Source organism: Coregonus lavaretus, assembly GCF_964263955.1.
Source record: "Coregonus lavaretus genome assembly, chromosome: 9".
In the NCBI taxonomy this organism is placed as follows: domain Eukaryota; kingdom Metazoa; phylum Chordata; class Actinopteri; order Salmoniformes; family Salmonidae; genus Coregonus; species Coregonus lavaretus.
The window spans coordinates 18,723,846-18,749,102 of record NC_139996.1 but is presented as its reverse complement, the minus strand read 5'-3'; the positions used below and the strand labels follow the sequence as shown (position 1 = coordinate 18,749,102).

The window sequence follows — 25,257 nt, the reverse complement described above, 5'->3', positions numbered from 1 at the left end:
ACATTAATTTGTGGATGTCCATCAACCATTTCATATATGTCACGAATTACATGTTACGAATTGCAATAACTACAATAGGCTAGGGTTAGGGGAAGGGTTAAGGTTAAGGTTAGGGTTAGGGTTAGCTAACATGCTAAGTAGTAGCAAAGTTGCTAATTAGCTAAAATTGTCCATGATGAGATTCGAACACGCAACCTTTACTTAATTGGGTTGCTAGACGTTCGCGTTTTAAACCTACCCATCCACACTGACCAACCACCCTCCTTTAGTTTTTGCCTTAAGTAACCTGTGTTATGTAACCATACCAAATGTAACATATACTAATTTGAATGTTCTGGATTTAAGTTTACTGTGTTACGTGTGGTCTATGAGACCAGCCTGCGAGATTACAAGTGTTTATGTAACACACTCTGATATGCAGGCAAGCTTAACACATTGGATGAGGATATTTCATTGCATAATAACAACAATCACTGATTTGTTCTTCTGGGTATGACAAAGGCAACTGTGGACATCAATGAAGGCTGCTGAGGGTAGGACATATTATAATAATGGCTGGAATGGAGCTGAATGGAATGGATGAATTTGATAACGTTCCACTTATTCCGCTCTCTTCACGATTGCCTGATCCCTCCTGATGACCCAGTTGGACATGACTGGGTCACCAGGATGGATCAGCCAATGAAGTTGGAAGTCCCACCCAGTTGACTACATTACAATGGTGGAAGCCCTCAATGGTGCTGCCCATGCTAATACGGCCTTTTGGCCACACATCTGGAACCAGTTTCTCTGGATGCAACGTGACCAAAGGGGGTGTCCATGTTTACCACTGATTACGGCATAGATACATTGCAGCAATTGGAGGCTTAGTTTTGATTCATTTTATGTTGCATTCTTATTGCATTTACTTTGTATCATTTTTACTTTGCATTCCTCATTGAGCTTTACAACAGAGAATATTTGCATGCCCATGACAAACAAACCATTAGCCTGCAATAAATATTACTTTGAGTCGGTGTTACATTTGACACCTTTTATTACAGCACCATATAGAACAGTCAGTCTTTATACAAAAATAACAATTGGTTTACAACTTCACCAGAAAAAATAATAAAACAAAACATGCAATATCACATTTTTACTGTATACATTTTGAGTTGAATTACTCACACGCTTATACAGAAACGGTTATATAATTCCCTTAAAAAGGTTTTACAGAGGTTAATAACATGAAAAGTTTGTACAAAATGTATGATGCACTTCATGAGAGTGGTGCTTATGCTGCCTTATAAATACTCCTCGGAACCTGGTATTTCTGAACTTCTGACAGCATTGTACCCCGTATAATAAGTGTTTCCTGACCATTTGACCTGACGATTCCAGGTTGGGTCGTCAGTCGTATTATCAGCTTGAGGCTGATGCCATTCCCCATGGCTAGGACTGCACATAACATGCCCTCAGGCTCAAACAGCGATCAGTTCTCTGGGCATCATGTGATTTGATGTTCCCCATAGTTCAATGTGGGATGTTCACAGCCTCCTTTCCTCTCCTCTTGTCCATCTCTTCCTACTGCTGCTCACACCACTGAGGTAGATGTGCTCCTGTAGAGTTGAAGAGTCAGGGGAGGACGATGCAGTGTTTCAGGTGCCGGTGGAGCCTGCTGGAGATCGACAGGGTAGCTGGTACCCCCTCTCCTCTACCCCTCCACATCAGGGACTAGTTGCTGGTCTGCCTCCGGGCCTTGTTGCTACCCCCCGGTGTGAGGTCCTCGTTGGGACGCTTCACAGCAGCATGTCCTCTGCCTGAGTAAAAATATATATTAAAAAAAACACATTTTTCCCTTTGAAATTGGTTATGGTGTCTGCTTTGACTCTTGTAACTTCCACCCACGGCCCACATATCTGAGATGGATGAAGTCACAGTTCAGGCCCACATATCTGAGATGGATGAAGTCACAGTTCAAGCCCACATATCAACCTCGATGTAGATGAGATGGGTAGATAAGATGCAGGTTAAAGGACAAGTTCACTTTGGTTCAAAGAAAGTTAATTTGTCCTTTAACCCTACTCTTTGGAAAAAGGCAGGTTTTGCTGTGGTAAGGCCAGCCAAGGAACCAAGGAGGATGGAGAGGGTCTTTACCTGCTTGAGCGGCTGCCTCATGCTGGTTTTCTTCAGGGGAGGTCCCCACACAGTTTCCACCATTGTTAGGATTAGCAGGCACTGTTGCGAGCAGCCCTGTGAAGTGGGGACAAAAAGAAGAGTTGTACAGTCAGTCTACCACACCACACCCCCATAGAGAACAAATGATCATGATAATATAAAAGACAAAGTCACTGTATCCACAAAGAATCTCAGAATAAGAGTGCTGGTCTATGGTCAGGTCCGCCCTCCCTTGATTTAAAAGGCAAAACGGATCCTAGATCAGCAAGCCTACTCTGAGACGCTTTGAATAGCTTATCATTGAAATCGTTTGAGTAAGTACCAGAAAAGCGAATTTTCAGGCTATTAGCTGTAATTTCAGCAGGTCGTGCTCTGTGCTCACCCAAGCCGCGGTAGCAGGAGAGCTGCTGGTAGATCTGCGTCATCCTCTGGATGTTGAGGCGGCTGGCCTCGGCGTGGTGCACCATGGGCTTGGGGTAATGCACGCCGATCACGCACTTGGCCGTCTTCTGCACGCTTTCGGGCGCGTTCCAGGGGTCGTAGATGTACTTGGCCGGGAAGGCCTTCAGAATGGGCAGATAGCGCCTGGAAGAACCAAACAGAGAAATCAAATGTCACCTGTTGATGACACACTTATTTTGCAATGAACAATCGAGAAACAATTTCTAGTGGGTACAGCATGGAAATTTAACCAAGACTCTATGAAGTGTATGACGTGACATTGTGGTCTAGCAGGTCATGTACAGAATTGTTTGTCATGGTATACTGCATGTCCTACATGTCTTGTCACAAGCATGGTGAAATAAAACACTGAGGTCTATTACTTGGAGAGTACTTCAAGAGGAAAATAAATAGAGTGTACCACACTGTCTAAATATAGTGGAGGGGTGGACAACTGGGTGTAGGGAGTCTTCTCACCGTATGTAGTCTCCGTTGGGGTCCGTCCTCCTGCCAAAGCCCACGGGGCAGTAGCAGTGGAAAAACTGCTGGAAGAAGGAGCTGCAGGAGAGCCACATCCAGCTGCCTGCGTTCACACTCCAGTCTGCATCCAGGAGGAGCTCCTCAAATACCTGACAGGCAAATAAACACACACGGTCAGATATCACAGTCATACATTATCTACCTACTTCTCTCTTTGTCTCCCCTCTCCCGCTCCCCCTTCGTCTCCCTCTAACAGGTATCTACCTTCATGCCCTCCTCCCAGCTGATCCACAGGTCTCCTCTAGTGAGGAAGCAGGCCACAGCGTGTCTGGCCAGGTGGTGGATCCAGCCCTCCTGCCTTAGCTGGGTCATGATGGCGTCAATCCAGGGGAAGCCAGTCCTCCCCTCGGCCCACTTGGCCAGCGCTTCCGGGTTGCGGTCCCAGGGGATCTGCACACACACCGGGTTGCCCTCCATCTTGTCAAAGCGGGGGTTGTTGGTGGCCGTGGTGTAGAAGAACTCACGCCACAGCAGCTGGCCATAGAGCGAGAGGGGCGGCGAGCTGTTTTTCTTCACCTTCCTGTAGAGGTCAGTGAGTTTGAAGTAGAAGAGGCGACAGGAGAGGCAGCCGAAGCGGAGGTAGGAGCTAAGGCCTGTGGGGCTGGCTAGCAAGGAGTTGGCGTTCATCCGGGGACGCTCAAAGTTGGCCACCCATGCCTGGAACACAGAAGGTTAGTGGGGGTTGAATTTACTGAATTTAAAATGGAATTGACCCCCAACCTGGCACTGTATGTGTCCACCACACTGGTTCAGTAGTGGTGGGATAGAAAGGGACTACTCCCCACCTTTCTCTCCAGGTGCCTCTCCAGGCGAGTGAGGGCCTCAGTCTCTCCCCCGGGCCATACTGCTGTAGCCAAGCCTTCGGTCTCAAAGCCAAGCTCCTCCAGGGAGGGCACGCCAAACTTGTCGTCATGGTCATCACCGACGGGAGTGGCACACTTCCTCATGACCTCGGCAGTGATGGTCTCAGCGGGCGATTCTACGGCATCCATGTGACTGATGAGCGCCTGGAAACGCTTGTAGGTGAGAGGGGATTGGCCTCCGTTTAGCTCGATGATCCTACAGAGACACATGGACAGAGATAGAGGCATTTAGTGCATCACGTAACCCTAGCATGACGGCATTATTCATGAATATATTGCTAATACATCATGTTTGCATATTTGCACAACTTGATCACTTAAAATGGGTTGTATTCTCACAATATCTAATGTATGTCAGCTAGGAACTACAGTATCTAAATCTCCTTGACTGTGTGTGTGTGAGCCACTCACTTGTCCAGGTCGTAGAGCGTGTGGGAGACTTTGACAGTAACCTCCACCCCTGCCTCGCTGGCCAGCTTCTGGATGGCGGCGTCACGTTCCTTGCCGAAGGGCTCAGAGTCGTACTCATAAGACAGCCGGCTGGTCTGCCATTCCTGGGAAGCAGAGACATCGGAACAAGGTCAGTCATGCCACAGTCAGCCAACATGATAAATAGGGGACCTTTACCGTTGTAAATATAGAGATAGTGGATGTCACAGAAAGCGTTCCACAGGAATGCTGGCCCATGTTGACTCCAATGCTTCCCACAGTTGTGTCAAGTTGACTGGATGTCCTTTGGGTGGTGAACCATTCTTGATACACACGGGTAACTGTTGAGCGTGGAAAACCCAGCAGCGTTGCAGTTCTTGACACAAACCGGTGCGCCTGGCACCTACTACCATACCCCGTTCAAAGGCTCTTAAATCTGTTGTCATGCCCATTTACCCTCTGAATGGCACACATACACAATCCATGTCTCAATTGTCTCAAGGCTTAAAAAATACTTATCCTCCCCTTCATCTACACTGATTGAAGTGGATTTAACAAGTTACATCAATAAGGGATCATATCATTCACCTGGTCATGGAACGAGCAGGTGTTCTTAATGTTTTGTACACTCAGTGTATATATCACATTAAGACTACATACAGTATCCGTAGCACATACCTGAATAAGGATACTTTTTTTCAATTAGATACTCTTCATATATTTGAGCGTATCTGATACAGTGTATATACGGTACATTTACTGTGACAGGATTTATGGGACATACTGTATTTCTATGCAACAGAGCATACTGTATTTCTATGAGGTATAGGCTACATGTACAGTACTGTAAGTGTATGTACGGTTACAGTAGTGTAATTGTTTACTACGGTAAAGTAAGTGTGACTGTGTTGACTGTACCTTGAACAGTCTGGGGAAGACATCAGTAGGCTGGCCCCGGATGACAAACAGACGGGAGTTGAGCTTGCGGAGGCTGGCGTCTAGGTCCTCCAGACATTGTAGTAAGAACCTGGAATCAAACAGAGTTGATGATCAATCAAGTGATTGTATATCAGAGAGGAAATAGTTTTAAGCATTGATTTAGTTAAATACAGTAAATGAATGGGTACTGCAGTGCATTGGATACTTGTCTTCAGGGAAACAACAGGTCATGGTATTTAAGTTGAACACATTTTCCATATGATCCATCATGTGAGCCATGTTGTATCATATAGGTCTTCATGTCAAAAGCCTTGGCTCCTTCAAAGTGATTATAGCTTGAACCGGAAAGATCAGAGGGCTAGTGGAGAGGAAGTACAAACATGCGATGCTACTTCTCTCAGTTCGTAACATTATTCAGAACTACTTAGCATCTTAGCCTATTGAACAATGTCCTCCTGAACAACAAGTCAATCAGTTAGGCTAGAAGATGTTAGATGGATATTCCCTAAATCATTTTCCCTCATACACACAGGTGACAATATAAGCTAGGCTAAGGATGAAAGAAAACATCTCACCACCAAAATGATTCATGCCCTTACAGTTAACCTACATATATAGGCCTACTCCTCTGTCTGCTGGTATAAAACTGGCGTACCATTTAAAACACCAAGTGGAAACATCCAGTGGAAAATCTTGACTGAATGGAACTTATGTTCCATTACCTTAACAATAAGGTCACTAACATCCCTTGTAGTACACTTCAGCTCACAGCAAAGTAGTTCAACAAAATTACAGCTGCTTGCCTTCCTCAACAGGCAAACCACAGCTAGTGCAACAAGGCCTCATAAGAATGGGTGTACTTTAAACTGTAAAGCCTCACATTCCTGACTAAGCTAACACAAAGTCTGTATCAACATTTAAAGAACATCTCTGGCTAACAGTAGTTCTCTGCCGAGGTAAACTAGCATACTTTGTGATAAGCCTGGGCTCCTGGGGCAGGACTGCTGGACTGACACTCTACAAATAGGCCTCGGCTCGAACTTCCCCATTCTGCTGTGATATTGTCCTCAAACTACATAGGCAGTGTTGATAACAACACTGAGTGGTCCTCTGTAGCTCAGTTGGTAGAGCATGGCACTTGCAACGCAAAGATAATGGGTTCGATTCCCAGGACCACCCATTTGTAAAATGGATGCACACATGACTTAAGTTGCTTTGGATAAAAACATATGCTAAATGGCATTTATTAGTGTCGTCATTGTGTCACGCAACCAATAAATTAGCCTACCCTACTGTTTGTTATGACAACATGGATATCAATCAAGTTAAGAGAGGGCGACTGTCTGAACGTCCTGTTCTGTGTTAGGTGTCAGGTGACTTAACTGTCCCCTAGGGTGGCATCCCATCACCCTCCTCCTGTTGTCTTCCTCCATTCACAGTGAATGCTGTCTGGGGCTTGTCACCAGCTGTACTCTACTTGGAACTCTTATGAAACATGTAGAGTGATTAGCAGCAGCACTGCAGACAAGTTTTAAAATGTGATATATGAAAGGGTAGTGTAGCCTATTATGACTTTATGGGCGGCAGGTGGCTTAGTGGGTAAGAGCGTTGTGCCAGTAACCGAAAGGTCGCTGGTTCTAATCCCCGAGCCGACTAGGTGAAAAAATCTGTCGATGTGCCCTTAAGCAAGGCACTTAACCCTAATTGCTCATGTAAATCGCTCTGGATAAGAGCGTCTGCAAAATCACTAAAATGTATGATGACTAGTGGCCCTACAAGCAATGTCATCTTCATGCATACACTTGAACAGTGGGGTAATGCAAGGTGACCACAAAGTGAACATGGCACAATATTGAAAGGTTGCAAACTGAATTTGAATGGATGCAAGCCTCTTTGTATCCAATGGTGAGACATTACCAGACTACAACATAGATGCTATGGGGCTCAGGGACAGCGTTATGGGCGGCCCTTAGGGGGCCTGGCCTACCTCCTTGCCCGTCCAAATAAAATATTGTATTATTTATTTGCAGGGCCGGCGCCAGAACAAATCAGATGGACAGCCATTTGATTTCTATAGGCAGGCCCATTGTTTTCACGGGACCTCCTGTGTGCAATGGGTGTTATAATAAAAGCCATAGGCTTGGGGAAGCTTACAAGTTATCCTAACAATCTACGTACCAGTTATGATAATTTTTTATATGCACATTTTCATGGTAAACAGTTTCATTTCAATAATAACGTTTTAGTTTCTCAAAATAATTGTCACATGGTTAATCATAAAAATGCTAGATCACCAGCCTTTGCCATATGGACACATTGGTACACCGTGATCCATGGGCGGCTAAAGAAATTAGCGCATGGAACTCAGAGATAGCCTATATGCCAATGCAGCAGCAGGCCTATAACTTCCATCGTCAACTAAATAAAATACATAGGCCTAAAGCTGACAAATAAAAACAGTAGAAAATATCCTGATGAAAATTCAGGTTCTTTCAATCGCTACTCTGCCTGTCTGCCTCCCTTTCTATCTAACTTGACTTGAGATATCACTAGTGAAGTGCAACATTGTATCAACTCAGCAGGTCGGCGTGCTCAGGCGCGCGAGCTCCCTCAACGTTATCAGGACAGAGAAACCACACAGCTGCTCATTGCTCACATGGAGCATTCCAAACAAAAGATGAAAAAATTGACAAAACTCCTAAATGATGGTTATGACATAAACCAAAACTTGTTTCTCACAAGTGTAGCAGGTTGTGAACTCTGCAAACAACGTTTCCACTCCAAGAATGAGAACGGTAAATGACTAATACATCAAATAACTGAAATGAATGTAACCAAATGACAGGGATTAATGGTACATGTACTGGGCCTAATGGGGAATTGATCAAAATAAACAATCAAAGGGCAAACAATTCACACAATGCATGTGCAAGAATTGGCGGGTGACAGCGGAGCACATTCTGGAGAGCTGAGTGCATGCATTCTGGAGAGAGACGCCCATATCTTCGCCACACACCCCTCCCCTTCTTCTTGTCTCAACATTTTAAATTATACTCAAGACACGTTTTCACACATTTGAGATGCTGTTCACTGACAGCCGCAACTGAATAATCAGCTAGGCCTATTGCCAGGCGCGCTGCCCAAATTGCTGGCTTCCCAAATAGGCATAGGCCTAAGCACTTGTGATTTGAAACAATCCACAGCAACAACACAAATTAAGAAGCTAATGATCCTCTGTGGCTCAGTCAAGCTGTCTGGTAAAGTATTTTGAATTATTTTACTTAGACAGGAGTAATGATAGAACTTTGGCAAAACATCAAATTTACTTTAGGGGAAGCCAGCATCCGAACAGTGCACCTGCCAACTTTCCTTTCTAATTCACAAGAGGCTGAAACCAGAGATCTGTATACAATGACGAGATGCTCATGTCTCTGTTTAACAATGTGAGTCGTTGTCCCAAAGGCGGGAATACAGGTGACAAGCTTAGGTCTGCATATTATGACCATAGGAACGCATTGGGCTTATTCAGGATAGATTTTGGCGAGAAAGAGCCCTATCACATTGCCTCTTCCTATCTGCTGAAACTAGTGAGCGAAACAGCGTCGCTACACCCTGTTAGATTAATTTGGATTTTAAGAATAATGACTAAAGAATTTCACCACAAACACAGTATAAATGTTAGAATTATCATGTAGTGTCAACCCACTAACAGAGGGGGCGGTACTAACCATTCAAGGGGGAAGGCGGGAACTGTTTAAGAAAGCCACCTAAAGGTGGGAGGAGCATAGTGCCTTTGTTTGTCAAGGGGTATAAAAACAGTATGTTTGTGTTTTTGGTCAGAGCTCTCCATGAATAAATATACCGATAATTACTTGTGGATTGTGGACCTTGAATCATTGATGATTAAAACCAGAGCTTTACAACCTCTGGTAATGCTTCAAGCTTAGGGTGAATTAGAGATAGAAATTCACATGACACACCCGCAATAACATCTGCTAAATATGTGTATGCGACCAATAAAACGTGATTTTACTATATGTAGCCATGCATCTGATGCTGTCTGGACAGAAAAAGTATGACATGCCATACTCTTTTTGTCCAGACAGCATCAGATACATGGTCCACACATACGGAGGCAGAGGGGCGCTGTTTCGTTCGCTCTGATGATTTATCTGAGATTGATGGGTCTCTTTCTGTTGGCGCACGTCTAGGTCAAATAATGAATTATCAATATTTCAATATTTTATTTGACGGGCAAGGAGTATAGTAGAGTGGGTTACTCTGGCCTACTTGAGTACACAGTGAGAGCGTGCGTAATTTACAATGGCAAGAAGACCAAGACGAATGGATGCACGTTGTGTTAGCGTTCCTACAAAATCTGAATGAAAATGACTCAGATGGGAAGAATCGATCATGGCATCTCCAATTATTATTATTCTGATTCTGAGCCTTAAGCCAGATGTACACTGCAAGATTTTGGCAGAGATTTAGCTTTCACCGACAAGTTTTTGAGATCGAAGACATAATCCCCACGTCGTTGCCTACTCGGGGCGCGCTGCCGTCACTGACGCTCGTTTAATGTGAGCGGGTCAGAGACGCAATCTGAGGGCTACGGATCTCGTCTTCGAGCATTCCCTGAAGTCCTGATATTTTCAAACATGTTTGATTTTATCGGCACAAAATCTGCAATGCTCTTGTAGTGTGAGATGTGCAATGACAAGTTTTGAGAACGGTGATCAGCAATAGCCAATGAGAGCTCGTCAGAGAAGAAACCAGTGAGATGATTACATTGTTTCGCTTCACCCAGAATGAGTAGACTCTCAAGCAGTAGCGATGACTACTACTAATATGCGTTTGTCCTTGCCTTTAACCAAAGAGTCAAATATTTACAGCTCTGAAGTTCACAAGCAATGTTATTCAATTTAAAATGTTGGCTGAAAACGTTTATGATGCTGCTTTGAGCCACAGCTCGTTGTATCTACATTAAATGTAATCAAATCATCACATAATTGTTTTAGCGAGACAGTGTGGTATGGAGAATCCTCACGACCAACTGAATAATCTTGTAGTGTGTGACCCCAGTCTATGCCACATCGGTTAGTGTGCACACCACTACATTGGCAAGACAAAAAATAAAAAGACAGTTGTTTAATGTGAGAGGCTCAGCAGTTAGGATTTTGAAAAAGCCAGAACGGTGCGCACTGAGACAGGTGAGAAGAGAGGCAGGATGGTATTGTTTGGATAGAACAAGCCAGTGACAATGCTACAGCCAATTATCAGCACAAAATGTCATCACTGAGAGAGCAGGCCCTACATCTCAAGCAAAAAACAACAGAACGCACTAGGAATGGACATGAGTAATCGAGTACTCGAACGACGTCAAAAATCGATCTTTAACCAGAGATCACATTTAGTTCAAATACTGTAAAAGTATTTGCTCAAAATTCGGTCTTGAAGATCAACGTTAATGTGCTTTGACTCGTGTTCCAATTGTACATGCGCATTTGCGGGATACAACAAAAAAAGAAACCAAGCCAAGCATCACACATTTCTGCTTCCTAAATTTCCTTTCCCCTTCATGTCTCACTCAATTGTGTTCCGACCGCTCCCTCTACACACACACACACACACACACACGTGCTGAGTGTACCTAGAGGCACACTCAGACATCTTTTACAAACAAAGCATGTGTCTAGTGAGTCCGCCAGAACAGAGAGGCAGTAGGGGATGACCAGAGATGTTCTCTTGATAAGTGAAACATTTTCCTGTCCTGCTAAGCATTGAAAATGTAACGAGTACTGTTGGGTGTCATGGAAAATGTATGGAGTAAAAAGTATATTATTTTCTTTAGGAATGTAGTTAAGTAAAAGTTGTCAAAAATATAAATAGTAAAGTACAGATACCCAAATAAACTACTTATTAAGTATTACTTTAAAGTATTTTTACACCACTGAATAAATTACTATAAAAACGTATCTAACTGATGGAATGGATACAAGCTACATTCCTTGTCAAATGACGACAGTTGTATCACAAATTGGACACAAAATGGACTGGTTAACTGAAGTAGGGAAATATGTGTTCCGACAATGAGCTGCAGTTTTGGAATAATTGCGCAATTTAGCTTAGGCTACTTTGCAGTTGTCACTAGTTCCCACAGCCACAAAGTCAACATTGGCTATATCGTAAAAATTCATGAAAACAAACATTTGCTTTTTTACATTTAAGGTTAGGGTGAGTCATAAGGTTAGCAGTGTGGTTAGGGTTAAAATCAGATTTTAAGAAGCGAAATTGTAGAAACAGGCAGCGTTCATGACTTTGTGGCTGTAGAACCTAATGTTAGTGACGGCCCTACTTTGCCAACTGCTAGTGGCATTTTGAATTGGTTAGCCTAGGCTATTACCGCCCTAAATATAGACAGGTTCCACACTGAAAATATGTCAAACATTAGTTTGATAAAGACAAAGAGCGTATTTTTCATCAGAATCATTAAGCCTACTCACCAAACAGATGTCCTGCCCAATGTTCCCTCTAAGTTCCCCGGGACTGCCACACAGAAGAAATATCAGCCCACGCAGAGAAGCACAAATTGAACTTCACTCAACTTTCTAGAGTTTTCCCCCTTAGTTACTATCAACATTTCCCTTTACTGTGATTGAATTAACGCAATATTAGCCTCTTTCAATGCAACATAACTATGCAAGACTTAATATGCTAAACTAACTATGCAATAGATTTTGTTGTAGGCAGAACACATCGGAGTAGGATTCTATTGCATTAACACACTACTCAGCCCGTACTCTACACAGACCTGTGAGGCATAACCAATCAGAGCTGCAGTAGGCCTATATGCAAATAGACCATTGCCATATTTGGATCTGTGCCATTCACTTTGAACTGGACTGTGTTTACGGTCGTGAGTAGATGCGCTTGTTTTGAGATCAAAGCGAGAGCTGCATGTAGCCATGTGTGCACATTTGTTCATATCCTTTTGCTAGTTAATGAGTTATTAGCCCAGGTATAGATCATTTGTAGTCAGCAATGGGGGAGTGATTGCTTTCTACAAGAGCACAAAACGTGGACATTTCTAGACATCTTTGAAAAGCGAGTCTGATAAAGATATGTTTTTTTTGTCTTATCTCCCGAGTGGCGCAGTGGTCTAAGGCACTGCATCGCAGTGCTAGCTGTGCCACTAGAGATCCTGGTTCGAATCCAGGCTCTGTCGTAGCCGGCCGCGACCGGGAGACCCATGGGGCGGCGCATAATTTGCCCAGCGTCGTCCAGGGTAGGGGAGGGAATGGCCGGCGGGGATGTAGCTCAGTTGGTAGAGCATGGCGTTTGCAACGCCAGGGTTGTGGGTTCGCTTCCCACGGGGGGTATAAAAAATAATGTATGCACTAACTGTAAGTCGCTCTGGATAAGAGCGTCTGCTAAATGACTAAAATGTAAATGTTAAAATGGGCAATGTTGTATTTGTTGCTAAATAGGCAGTAGCATAATGTGTCTGATTCTCTGTAATAATGGTATGGGAATAATAATGCATTTTATTTTGTAAAGTGGTTTCTTGCATCAAACAACAACATTTTCAGTCATCTCCTTTCTGAAGGACAAGTGGATAAACAGGTTAATGTCAAGTCCTGCATGTTTTTTTCAAAAGTCTCATGGAATGTAACAAGGCTATGCCAACGCACAGCCATAGGCTTCTACAAGCAAGCACCACACTGCTGAAGTTACTACCTTTTTGAAGATTGTTTTCCACGATATAATATAACCAGTTGATACTACAGTTTTAATAAATGAATCTTAAAATTGCACTTTTTTTATTGACTGAGGCATTTTAGCATTTAGGATTCGTTATCTGTAATGGTTATAATAAATTAGGCATTGTTACGCACTGTTGGCATATAGTTAAATGCAAATAAAAATCCCCCCAGTGCTGCCCTTGTAAAAAAAAAAAAACATTTATAGCATTTTTTTTCTTCAATTCCAGTACTCGAAAATAAAGTCATGTGAGTACTTGAACAGTCAAAAAAGGTAAAATGCCCATCCCTACAACGCACTCACCAGCTTTCGTTGTTTATGTGACATGAACACTAAGCTTCACTAAGCTAAGGACCCTGGGACTAAACACCTCCCTCTGCAACCGGATCCTGGACTTCCTGACGGGCCGCCCCAAAGTGGTAAGGGTAGGTAACAACATATCCGCCACGCTGATCCTCAACACGGGGGCCCCTCAGGGGTGCGTGCTCAGTCCCCTCCTGCACTCCCTGTTCACTCATGACTGCATGGCCAGGCACGACTCCAACACCATCATTAGTGGTAGGCCTGATAACCGACAACTACGAGACAGCCTATAGGGAGGAGGTCAGAGACCTGGCCTTGTGGTGCCAGGACAACAACCTCTCCCTCAACGTGATCAAGACAAAGGAGATGATTGTGGACTACAGGAAAAAGAAGAGGACCGAGCACGCCCCCATTCTCATCGACGGGGCTGTAGTGGAGCAGGTTGAGAGCTTCAAGTTCCTTGGTGTCCATATCACCAACAAACTAACATGGTCCAAGCACACCAAGACAGTTGTGAAGAGAGCACGACAAAGCCTATGGAGACTGAAAAGATTTGGCATGGGTCCTCAGATCCTCAAAAGGTTCTACAGCTGCACTATTGAGAGCATCCTGACTGGTTGCATCACTGCCTGGTATGGCAACTGCTCTGCCTCCGACCGCAAGGCACTACAGAGGGTAGTGCGTACGGCCCAGTACATCCCTGGGGCCAAGCTTCCTGCCATCCAGGACCTCTATACCAGGCGGTGTCAGAGGAAGGCCCTAAAAATTGTCAAAGACTCCAGCCACCCTAGTCATAGACTGTTCTCTCTGCTACCGCACGGCAAGCGGTACCGGAGCGCCAAGTCTAGATCCAAGAGGCTTCTAAACAGCTTTTACCCCCAAGCCATAAGACTCCTGAACATCTAATCAAATGGCTACCCAGACTATTTGCATTGCCCCCCACCCCTCTTTTACACTGCTGCTACTCTCTGTTTATTATCTATGCATAGTCACTTTAATAACTCTACCTACATGTACACTACCGTTCAAAAGTTTGGGGTCACTTAGAAATGTCCTTGTTTTCAAAAGAAAAGCATTATTTTTGTCCATTAAAATAACATCAAATTGATCAGAAATACAGTGTAGACATTGTTAATGTTTTAGATGGCTATTGTAGCTGGAAACGGCTGATTTTTAATGGAATATCTACATAGGTGTACAGAGGCCCATTATCAGCAACCATCAGTCCTGTGTTCCAATGGCACGTTGTGTTTGCTAATCCAAGTTTGTCATTTTAAAAGGCTAATTGATCATTAGAAAACCCTTTTGCAATTATGTTAGCACAGCTGAAAACTGGCCTTCTTGAGACTAGTTGAGTATCTGGAGCGTCAGCAATTGTGGGTTCGATTACAGGCTCAAAATGGCCAGAAACAAATAACTTTCTTCTGAAACACGTCAGTCTATTATTTTTCTGAGAAACTAAGGCTATTCCATGCAAGAAATTGCCAAGAAACTGAAGATCTCGTACAACGCTGTGTACTACTCCCTTCACAGAACAGCGCAAACTGTCTCGAACCAGAATAGAAAGAGGAGTGGGAGGCCCCGGTGCACAACTGAGCAAGAGGACAAATACATTAGAGTGTCTAGTTTGAGAAACAGATGCCTCACAGCTCCTCAACTGGCAGCTTCATTAAATAGTACCCGTAAAACACCAGTCTCAACATCAACAGTGAAGAGGCGACTCCGGGATGCTGACCTCCTAGGCAGAGTTACAAAGAAAAAGCCATATCTCAGACTGGCCAATAAAAAGAAAAGATTAAGATGGGTAGTCTGAGATATGGCTTTTTCTTTGCAACTCTGCCTAGAAGGTCAGCATCCTGGAGTCGCCTCTTCACTGTTGACGTTGAGACTGGTGTTTTGCAGGTACTATTTAATGAAGCTGCCAGTTGAGGACCTGTGAGGCGTCTGTTTCTCAAGAGGAGATAAGTTATTTCTTAGCAGGGACAGCCTGTGCCTTTCTGTTCTGGCTGCTACAGCTCTGTGAGCTGCCTGGACTATGTATGTTTCCTGGGCTGGCCCGGGCTCAATCACCGGCAGCTACCATAAGAGGAGGCTAGTTTTCAGGAGGAGGGGGGGAGGGGGGGTTGAGCGGGGGTGGAATGTAGGTCAGAGCTGCGAGGAGAGCAGAGTGCCATAACCACCCTAATGACACAGTGCCCTGTTTCCCCTACTAAGCCCTGCCTGCCTGCACTCAGGCAGGATGGGGAGGGTAACTTACATCATCGTTACTGCTATGCATGTTCTTAAACCTGCAGAAATGTACTCTCCTCAACACACGTTTCAACGAAGAACACATCACAACGCTCACCATTGTTATGGTAATAGAAACAACAGACTGTCCCACATACATGGGATGTTCCAGGACACCTACAGCACCCGATGTCACAGGAAGGCCAAAAAGATCATCAAGGACATCAACCACCCAAGCCACTACCTGTTCACCCCCCTATCATCCAGAAGGCGAGGTCAGTACAGGTGCATCAAAGCTGGGGCCGAAAGACTGAAAAACAGATTCTATCTCAAGGCCATCAGACTGTTAAATAGCCTTCACTAGCACATTAGAGGCTGCTGCCTATATACATAGATTAGAAATCACTGGCCACTTTAATAAATGGAACACTAGTCACTTTAATAATGTTTACATATCTTGCATTACTCATCTCATATGTATATACTGTATTCTATTCTACTCTATCTTAGTCTATGCCACTCTGACATTGCTCGTCCATATATGTATATATTCTTAATTCCATTGCTTTACTTAGATTTGTGTGTATTGGGTATATGTTGTGAAATTGTTAGCTATTACTTGTTAGATATTACTGCACTGTCGGAGCTAGAAACACAAACATATCGCTACACCCGCAATAACATCTGCTAAACACGTGTATGTGACCAATAAAATTAGATTTTTTCTACATGTCATTCTCCCTTTCGCGTCTCTAAACTGAGTATGTTATTCTCCCTGTCTCTTCATGCCTTAAATTAAAATTGTCATAATTGGCCAAACTAAAGCAACATAGTATCTGGGCTAAATGAAAGGGAATTCAAGGTCAAGCAGTTATTGCAACAGTCATTGGTTCCCCTGGAATGCCCTTGCTTCCAGTTTTGCACACAGTTGTTTAACTCAATTTACTGTAGGCTAATAATTTGCTCAGTATTTTTTGTAATAACTTAGTCATTTGCAGTCATAATGCACTATAACTGCAGTGGTGTAAAGTACTTAAGTAAAAATACTTTAAAGTACTACTTAAGTAGTTTTTGGGGGTATCTGTACTTTACTTTACTATTTATATTTTATATAACTTTTACTTCACTACATTCCTAAAGAAAATAATGTACTTTTTACTCCATACATTTTTCCTGACACCCCAAAGTACTTGTTACATTTTGACAGGAAAATGGTCCAATTCACGCACTTATAAAGACAACATCCCTGGTCATCCCAATTGCCTCTGATCTGGCAGACTCACTAAACACAAATGCTTTGTTTGTAAATTAATGTCTGAGTGTTGTAGTGTGCCCCTGGCTATCCGTAAATTTTAAAAAACAAGAAATTGTGCTGTCTGGTTTGCATAATATAAGGTATTTGAAATTATTAATACTTTTACTTTTGATACTTAAGTACATTTTAGCAATTCCATATACTTTTGATACTTAAGTATTTTTAAAAGCAAGTACTTTTACTCAAGTAGTATTTTACTGGGTGACTCACTTTTACTTGAGTAATTTTCTATTAAGGTATCTTTACTTGTACTCAAGTATGACTTTTGAGTACTTTTTACACCACTGTATAACTGCGTACATAAGTGTGGTGCTTCTAGGGATGCCCTTCTTTCTTACCTAGAGGCACAAACACTAATGTCATTCCTAACCACTAGGCCCTACTGTTACAATTTAATATAACTATGTGCATGCACTGCATAATAGTAGCCTATTGCGTGTGGTGCTTCTAGGAATGCCCTACTTTCCTGTCTAGGTGGCACACCAAACACACTAATGTCATTCATAACTAAATATTTCTGAATGCGGAAAGCAGGATGTGTGACCTACATCTGCTTGGTGTGAGTGCCACATAATGTGTGAGTGTAAAACAAAAAACGTCCTTGCCTCCACCTGCTGATGCCCACGTTGGAAGACCCTGCAAACCAGGGGTCTAGGATGTAAACACAGCGAAGGGTGTCAGCTCCCCGGATAGACTCCTTCAGCGAGGGGTTGTCGTGGAGCCGCAGGCCCTTCCTGAACCAGTGGATCGTGTTGCCTACCATTTCACTTGCTGTCCCTTCTTTTATGTACACGAGTCTTCGGTGATACCGCAGCGTTGACCACAAAACGCTCACGACTTAAAACAATAACCCTTCGCCTGCCCAAAATGTGTTTCGGTTCTTTCGCCTTACTGTTTTTATAATGTAGTTACTCAAGTTATCTAACCTTGTTCCATGAATTTGTCCATTGCATTCTCTGTTGCCGCATATGATTTGGTGACCGCTGATAAATACAGTGTAGCGACAGGTCTCGCTCTCATCAACTTTGTATCGAGCGCATTAAGTGTAAGACATTGCTTTATCTTTGATGATTCTTTTCAACACGCAAGTAAAAAGAACACTTAAAAATGACCTGCTGTCTTGCTTGTTTGCCGGTAGCAGCTCGAATTTTTTTTATCCTTGCGTTGAGTCGTAGCGAGTGAACTAAAATAGGCCTATAGCAATAGCTAGCTACAAAGTTTTGATCACAAATGAGAAAGAAATGACTGTTCCAATATCATTTCAATGTATTCCGATTAGCAATTATAATGTTCTTCGTTTTCAGACGGCATTGTCGACCATTCGAAAGACATTTTCTTTGCCAACATCTCCACCCACAGAGGATAGAAATGGACGAATCTGATTGGTTAATGTCACTGGTTATGTAAGGTTTTCTCGCTCACGTTTCTGTGGTGTGCTTATTGCTTGCTATTTTGTGTTTTTTCCACAAAGGCATCATTTATAGTTACTATCCAAGCAACACAATATTTTATGTTTAATCAGTTATTTACAGCATACTTTAAACAATATAGTCTGAATATTGAGATTAGTTTTGTAGGTTGTTGGCAAAAGTGTTTGCTGCGTAGGACCTGGATGAGCACGTGTACTAAGGCAAGGCAAAAAATTATTACGCAAGTATATAGGTAGGCCTAGTGGGCAGCCGGTCACAATCACAAGCCTACGCATGTTATGAATCTCAAATAGTCTACTCTTTGTGATGTATTGCGGTGAGACTATGTATGTACCTATATGTATTTACGTTAAAATGCAATTATTTCAAAATTGATTTCAACCAAATAACGCCTATTCTAGGCTAGATATTAGCTCTACCAATGCAGAAGTTCAGATGTGATCAGATTTCAATCAAAAACCTCTGCAAGGATCATAAGGTAAACACCTAAAATAAGCAACCACTTTTCTCTGCGATGAATCTAATAATAAAACTGTATTGCATTAGGGCCTACAATTTAATGACATTGTCCTGAAGCATGAGGTAAGGGGAACATCATCATTTGGGTGATGGTGACCGTGAAACTGTAGTCAGTAGTTTGTATTCATGAGACAAGGGATGGGTGGGTAGTTGGGGGAGGAAACATGCAGTTTGAATATCTAGACACTAGATGGCAACATGCGATCACTAAACAAGGATAGTATAGTGAATGATATAGGCTACTTTTATCAAGGAAAGGTTCAGAGACATGACTGTGTGACCTTTGCATATGTAAAAAATATATATATAACAATTGTTTTTATATAGTAGCCTTCCTTATCTGGAAATGTATGGTGGGGATAGATCTTTGACATAATGATTGGGTTTGTAAACTGAGCACCAGGATTCAGTGTTGCTTCAGTGATAAGCAGCCTACAACTACAGTCAAATACTCTCGCTCAATCCCACAGATATCAACAGTGCCCCATATCAGGATGATTTACAGTTAAATTATAAATATTCTTTGTCCCAATCATCTCTCCTTCCTCCCAAAGTGTGTGATAGTTTACTTCCCTTTACTGACTAATATGGTGGAACATCCCACTAGCCCAAGCCTCCAGTCCACCAATCCAATGCTTTTACATTTGTGTGAAGTAGCCTAGTGAACGAGTGTACACTTTAGGAGAAAGGCGATATTATTGGGATGCACCCATGGCTATCTATGGCATAGGGCTATCGATCAGCTTAGGGACATTTTCTGTTGTTGCACATACATGATGACATAATATGGTATGTACATGTCTCTCTCCCCCCCCCCCCCATACCTCTCCATCCCTATCTATCTATCTATCTATCTATCTATCTATCTATCTATCTATCTATCTATCTATCTATCTATCTATCTATCTATCTATCTATCTATCTATCTATCTATCTATCTATCTATCTATCTATCTATCTATCTATCTATCTATCTATCTATCTATCTCCCTCTCTCTCAAACACATGCAGTTTGTGTGTGCTTGTACAAATATAATTTTCAGCCTGTCGAAGGCTCAATCCACACACACACTCACACATCTCTCTCTCTCTCTGATTGTGATCAAGCCTCGGTCAAGTAAATGATGCATCTTTAATAGTCAATGATGCAGTATAATGTATGACCTTGGCAAGGAATTCAGTCTACTTTTCAATGAGCTCTATCTATCTCCTTGTAAGGGAACACAGAGAGAGATACATTATGCATGTCATCCATTAATAATGGACTTGAGTCATGTTACCATCATTGCTGTCAGAACAAATGCCTTTGCTATCCATAGCATGACACATTATGTGGATAACCACATTATCCAGTTTATCCAATCCATTACAGTCAGACCATTAGCCTTGATCTTTGACCTCATGTTCAAGTTACAGCACATGAAAGGACTGCTTACTTTATGAAGGTATTGTTTGAAATAGTAAGCAAAAGAAATAAAGAAAATTAGATGGATTTGAAGAGAAAATAATTATATAGATATTTAATATCCGCTCCTCATATGGGCTATACATTGAGCTGAGTAGCCTTATGTAAATGAAATTGTATGATGAGACCGTCCTAATTCAAAATCTCTCTCACTGCTCGAGTTATCCCGAGAGTGTATTGGACGTTTGAAGCACATAGCCCCGCCTCCATCTACCAGGATCTTACTGCGTAAAACACAGACCACTGTAGCTGCTCTATGTGCTATGATGCAAACAGTTCGAAGTTTTAGTTTGGATTGAGAAATATCAACTTGATTCGTTTTCATTGAAGGCAACGGGATAAAATAGTTACTCTTCAAAATACATCGCAGTCGGGCTTTAATTGCGTTCATTTAATTGCATTGGGCTACGTTGTGGGACATTTTGTGCCATTAATTCCAAAGTCCTCTTTACAGTATGAGGTGCAGTTATGGCAAGCAGTAGTAAGAAGTCAGTGGCGAGGACCCTGGAGGATCTGACGCTTGATTCGGGTTATGGTGGAGCAGCAGACTCCTTTAGGTCTTCCAGTGCTTCCCTGTGCTGTTCCGAGGCACATATACCTTATGCGCATGGGGGGAATTTTTGGCATTTAACCGACTCCATGCACAGTCGCCACAACAGCTTGGACACCGTCAACACCGTCTTGGTCGAAGACGCCGAGATCCTGGATTGCTCCGGCCAGTGCGCTAAACTACCCGAGCTAGAGGACGTGCCATGGAGCCTCGGGGAAGTAGAGAGCGCACTGAACAAGGACGAAGAGTTGAGGCTGGGGGTCGTGTCACAGGAGATCCTGGCTAGGCTCTCGGTCCTCATCAGCCGCGCACTCGTGAGGGTCGCCAAGGAAGCGCAGCGCCTGAGTTTGCGCTATGCCAAATGCACCAAATATGAGATTCAAAGTGCCATAAAGGTTGTCATGTCTTGGACAGTCTCGGTGAACTGCATCACCGCCGCACTCAGTGCCTTGTCTATGTACAACATGAGCACTGAGGACAAGTTCAGCCGCGGAAAGTCACTCAGATGCGGACTCATTTTCAACGTAGGGAAGTTCTTCAGGTGGATGGTGGACAGCCGGGTTGCGGTGAGGATCCACGAACACGCTGCCATCTACCTGACAGCGTGCATGGAGAGTCTATTCCGAGAGGTGTACGCACGCGCACTGCGCAGCGCGCTCGTGGAGAAAGATAATGGGATCCCGAAGTTCACTGTTGAGTCCCTCGAACAGGCCATCAACAACGACTCGGAGTTATGGGGGTTCCTGCAGCAGTATCAATACCTCATTTGTGGGAAGAATGCAAGTGGTAAGTTGTGTGTACATGACTAGTTACCCAGTGTACCTACCCAGTGCGTAATTCTGACGAATTCTTCATAATTTTGCCCAAAACATGGTGAAGTGATTTCTTATCACCATCTGTAATATAGTCATTATCAAGTTAGGAGTTCACTTTCTCATACTACAACATTTCCGATGGACAGGGAAGGAGAAATAATCATGACCTCACATATCTCCTCTGAATTTTTTCCTGTGTCTGACATGGCAGGATCATCCTGGGTCCTGGGTAACCTCACTGAGCATGGTTTATTTATGATGATGGAAAGTGGTATTGTGAGGGGGGGGCAACCTGGAGCACCTAACCCCTATTGGCTATGATCTATCTATTAAATAGATGACATTCTCAGTATTGTGAATGCATGATACATTGAATCAGGCTATAATTCACCTGGGGAATATCTTGGGGATTTTCTTTCATGTCTTTAGCTTCTCATGCATATCATATAAGGGAAATTATCTCATTGCATTACAGCTTTCTCAATGGCTGTATCTCAAACCTAAAAAATTGCAATTTAAACGTAAGCTCTTACCTTCAGACTTCTTCATTGCTCATCCATACAGCAATACATTTAATCAGTTATAACCCAATAACCTAATGTAATAATAAGGTCATGTAATAACAGACTGTATTACCTCTGTGATAGATGCATTCAAAGTGCTGCTGTGGCTCCATACTCCAACAGGTTTATGTAATACAGAGCCCCAGGACACATAAGTGTTATCATGCGTTATTTTGAGTGATGTGAATGGGACTGAGATTGAAAACACAGAGGAGAGGTCCCTACTGATGCTGTTTTAAAGAGAGCTAAGGGGCAGGAGAAAGAGGACATGTCAAATGGCTCACACAATGGTCAAAAGGTGGTGGCTCCTAAAGACAAACAATCTTTCCATAGCACATTGTCACACCTATTGCAATTGCAACAAGAGAAGGCCTTAACTGTGGCCTAACTGTAGAAGATTATGACTTTCACAGCATTCTCATTTCCAATTTGTAACGATTTATCAAATATATCAGTGCTGGTTGGCCTTTTCACCCCATCCCAACCTCAACCCCTTATATCTTTCCAGCCATTCTTTCTCTGACAAGTAGGAGTAGGGTAATTGAGGTGATTCTTCAGTATTATGGTCATGACGGCCCCTCTCTGACTCAAGTGATGCATCTTTATAGCATCTCTGCTGCAACCAGAGCTATTTTCTTTCGCTGGTGCTTTTCATAAATAGAACTCCAAATACATTGAGGTGATTAAATCTCCCTATTAAATCTCCCTGTATGACTCCTCCTCCCGCTCCCCTCTTCATCCATCCTCTCCTCCCCTCCCCCCTGAAGCCCTAGAGTAGCCCCCTGTGCTGGCAGAGTGGGCTCCTTGGTCAGAGAGAGTGTATTTTTCCTGCAAGTTAGAGGTCAGAACACCTGTTTTGCAAGTGTAATTGTTATAGGGCCCAGAGTTTCTCCTGACCATGTGATCTGACCAGGGAAAAATCTGGGCCTTATAGGCTAAGGTCCCAGAGGTCCTCGTTAGGTCATGTGGTTAGTAAATACTATTGGAACCTAGTTTTAGTTAACGCCTTACTTTTCAAATGTCCAAGACCAAGAGAGCAGCATGTTATATCTAAAGAAACTAACTATCATTCATTGGAAAGAGCTATTATTATACAATCCTCTACATTTCCCACTTTCCGGTGTGAAGTAAAGGTGTATTAATGTACTGTATGTGGTGAGCATTTCAAGTCATGGGAACCATTGGAACACAACAGGGTCCATTACCACGACCACACACTACTTCTGCTTACACAACACTCTTCCTCCTATTCCTTCCCCCTGTTCTCATGTATACTGTAGCTACTAGCTGTTCTCCGTTGGCACATCAGGCATATGGTAACCCTGGCTCACCCCTCCCACACACCCCAGGGGTTCATTTCAGCAGCTACTGCCTCAGTATTCTGCTCAGGTGTTGGGTTCCCCTCTCTGCCTGTGGTATCCTGTCAAGACAGGAAGCTTGTTCGGTGGCGGATTCGCAGTGGCAGCCCCCGCAAGCCCAAGGCAGGGGTTGCTTGTAATTTCCCTTTGTACATGTCACAAAAAATGTATCGAGAAACAGGACACTGATGCCCAGGGGATTCTACCCCCTGAGGACAACTCGAAATCACACCTTGGCTGTGAGATGTCGTGACTTTAGTGATGCACCTTTTCAAGTCTGGGCAGATGTTATGGAGATAGATGGTAGCTGGGAGGAGGGTCTCACCTCGTGTGGTAGAACCCTCTCCCATGGCATTTTACCCTTCACACAGCTTCCCCTCTATCAAACGGTGACATCCAAGTACAGATATGCTTCGTAGAATACATAGCTCTTTGAAAATATAGCACTAGGATATAGTATACATTTAGGATGAATAGGCCTTCTGGGAACTAGGGGTGGAATTCAATGCAACGTCAATCAAAAAGTGACATTTAAGCAACAAACATTTTCCTCCGTAATTTTTATTTTATTTTGCTGCAGCGCAAGTTAGACACGAGGCTGTTTCATTTAGGCTTAAGTTAATAAGATGTTTTATGTCAGTATGGTATGCTGTGTTTGGGTGTGTATCTAGAGTCTATGAAGACTGTAGCTGTGAGAGAATGTGTAGGTTGAAGTTCCAGTCAGGGGGTTCCATTCAGGCCAGGGCTCCTTTGTGCCTTATCCAGTGTTTCCCTGTGAGGTCGGTGCCTGGCGGCTGGCGCCAACAGTTTGACATGTGCTGTGGTAAGCATTGTGGTCCACCAGGAATGACAGCGGTCTGCTGTGGTACCAGCATGTATCAGACCCTGTAATGTCTGGGGCTGGGATATCTGTGGCAGATAAAAACACACACATATACAAATTCATACACGCACAAACGCATAAAGTGTACACACAAACACACGCACATACACACACGTTATGTTGTTCTATCCTTGTGGGGACCTAAAACACATTTCCATTCAAAATCCTATTTTCCCTAAACCCTAACCCTATCCCTTACCATAACCCTAACCCTAAACCTAACCACTTCCCCTTACCCTAACCCTAATTGTAACCCTAACATTAACCCTAACCCCTAAGCTTAAAATAGCCTTTGTCCTCATGCTTTACTATCCTTGTGGGGACTTTTGGGGATTTTAGGTCCCCACAAGGATAGAAGAACCAACCCGCACGCATGCACGCACACACACACACACACACACACACACACACACACACACACACACACACACACACACACACACACACAAAAGCCCCTTGCAATTACAGAGCAAAACTGGGTTTAATAATGATGAGCTAGGGCAGGCAATGTTAATGTTAGATGGTGTGTGGTAGTGATTTCACAGACGTTTGAGGCGAGGAGGGATTCTTGCCAACTTTACTTCAGATGATCAAGCACTAAGACGTGATCAAAACCAGCCAACTACTCACCCAGGACCCAAGGGGAAGATGGATTGTGTGTCTAAAGTTTATCTTCAACATTATGCTTAGCGGC

General features: G+C 43.2%; 2 protein-coding genes across 2 annotated transcripts in view; one reads left to right on the top strand and one right to left on the bottom strand.

Moving 5' to 3' along the window:
• Window positions 1–1,018: 1,018 nt before the first annotated feature.
• Window positions 1,019–18,337, bottom strand: LOC311135264 (cryptochrome-1-like). The gene is made up of 9 exons (XM_084169211.1): window positions 17,586–18,337; window positions 5,352–5,460; window positions 4,416–4,558; window positions 3,927–4,200; window positions 3,346–3,798; window positions 3,079–3,230; window positions 2,543–2,745; window positions 2,140–2,235; window positions 1,019–1,802 (listed from the first exon to the last, which is right to left on the bottom strand). The coding sequence occupies exons 1-9, from the start codon at window positions 17,741–17,743 to the stop codon at window positions 1,717–1,719; spliced, it is 1,674 nt and encodes a 557-aa protein (XP_084025337.1). The 5' UTR covers window positions 17,744–18,337; the 3' UTR covers window positions 1,019–1,716.
• Window positions 18,338–20,631: 2,294 nt separating this feature from the next.
• Window positions 20,632–25,257, top strand: part of btbd11b (BTB (POZ) domain containing 11b) — a 109,430-nt gene continuing 104,804 nt past the window's right edge. The window contains exon 1 of the mRNA XM_084169037.1: window positions 20,632–21,730. Coding sequence (XP_084025163.1) covers window positions 20,863–21,730 — 868 coding nt within the window. The 5' untranslated portion in view covers window positions 20,632–20,862. The remainder of the gene's footprint in view (window positions 21,731–25,257) is intronic.

Bases quoted from the DNA above. Each gene is read 5' to 3' on its own strand.
- LOC311135264 (XM_084169211.1), bottom strand. From the start codon at position 17,743: ATGGTAGGCAACACGATCCACTGGTTCAGGAAGGGCCTGCGGCTCCAC. The intron at 4,201-4,415 runs GTGAGTGGCTCA...GTGTCTCTGTAG, and splicing joins ACGCTCTACGACCTGGACAA to GATCATCGAGCTAAACGGAG. The intron at 2,236-2,542 runs GTGAGCACAGAG...CCCACTTCACAG, and splicing joins CTCCTGCTACCGCGGCTTGG to GGCTGCTCGCAACAGTGCCT.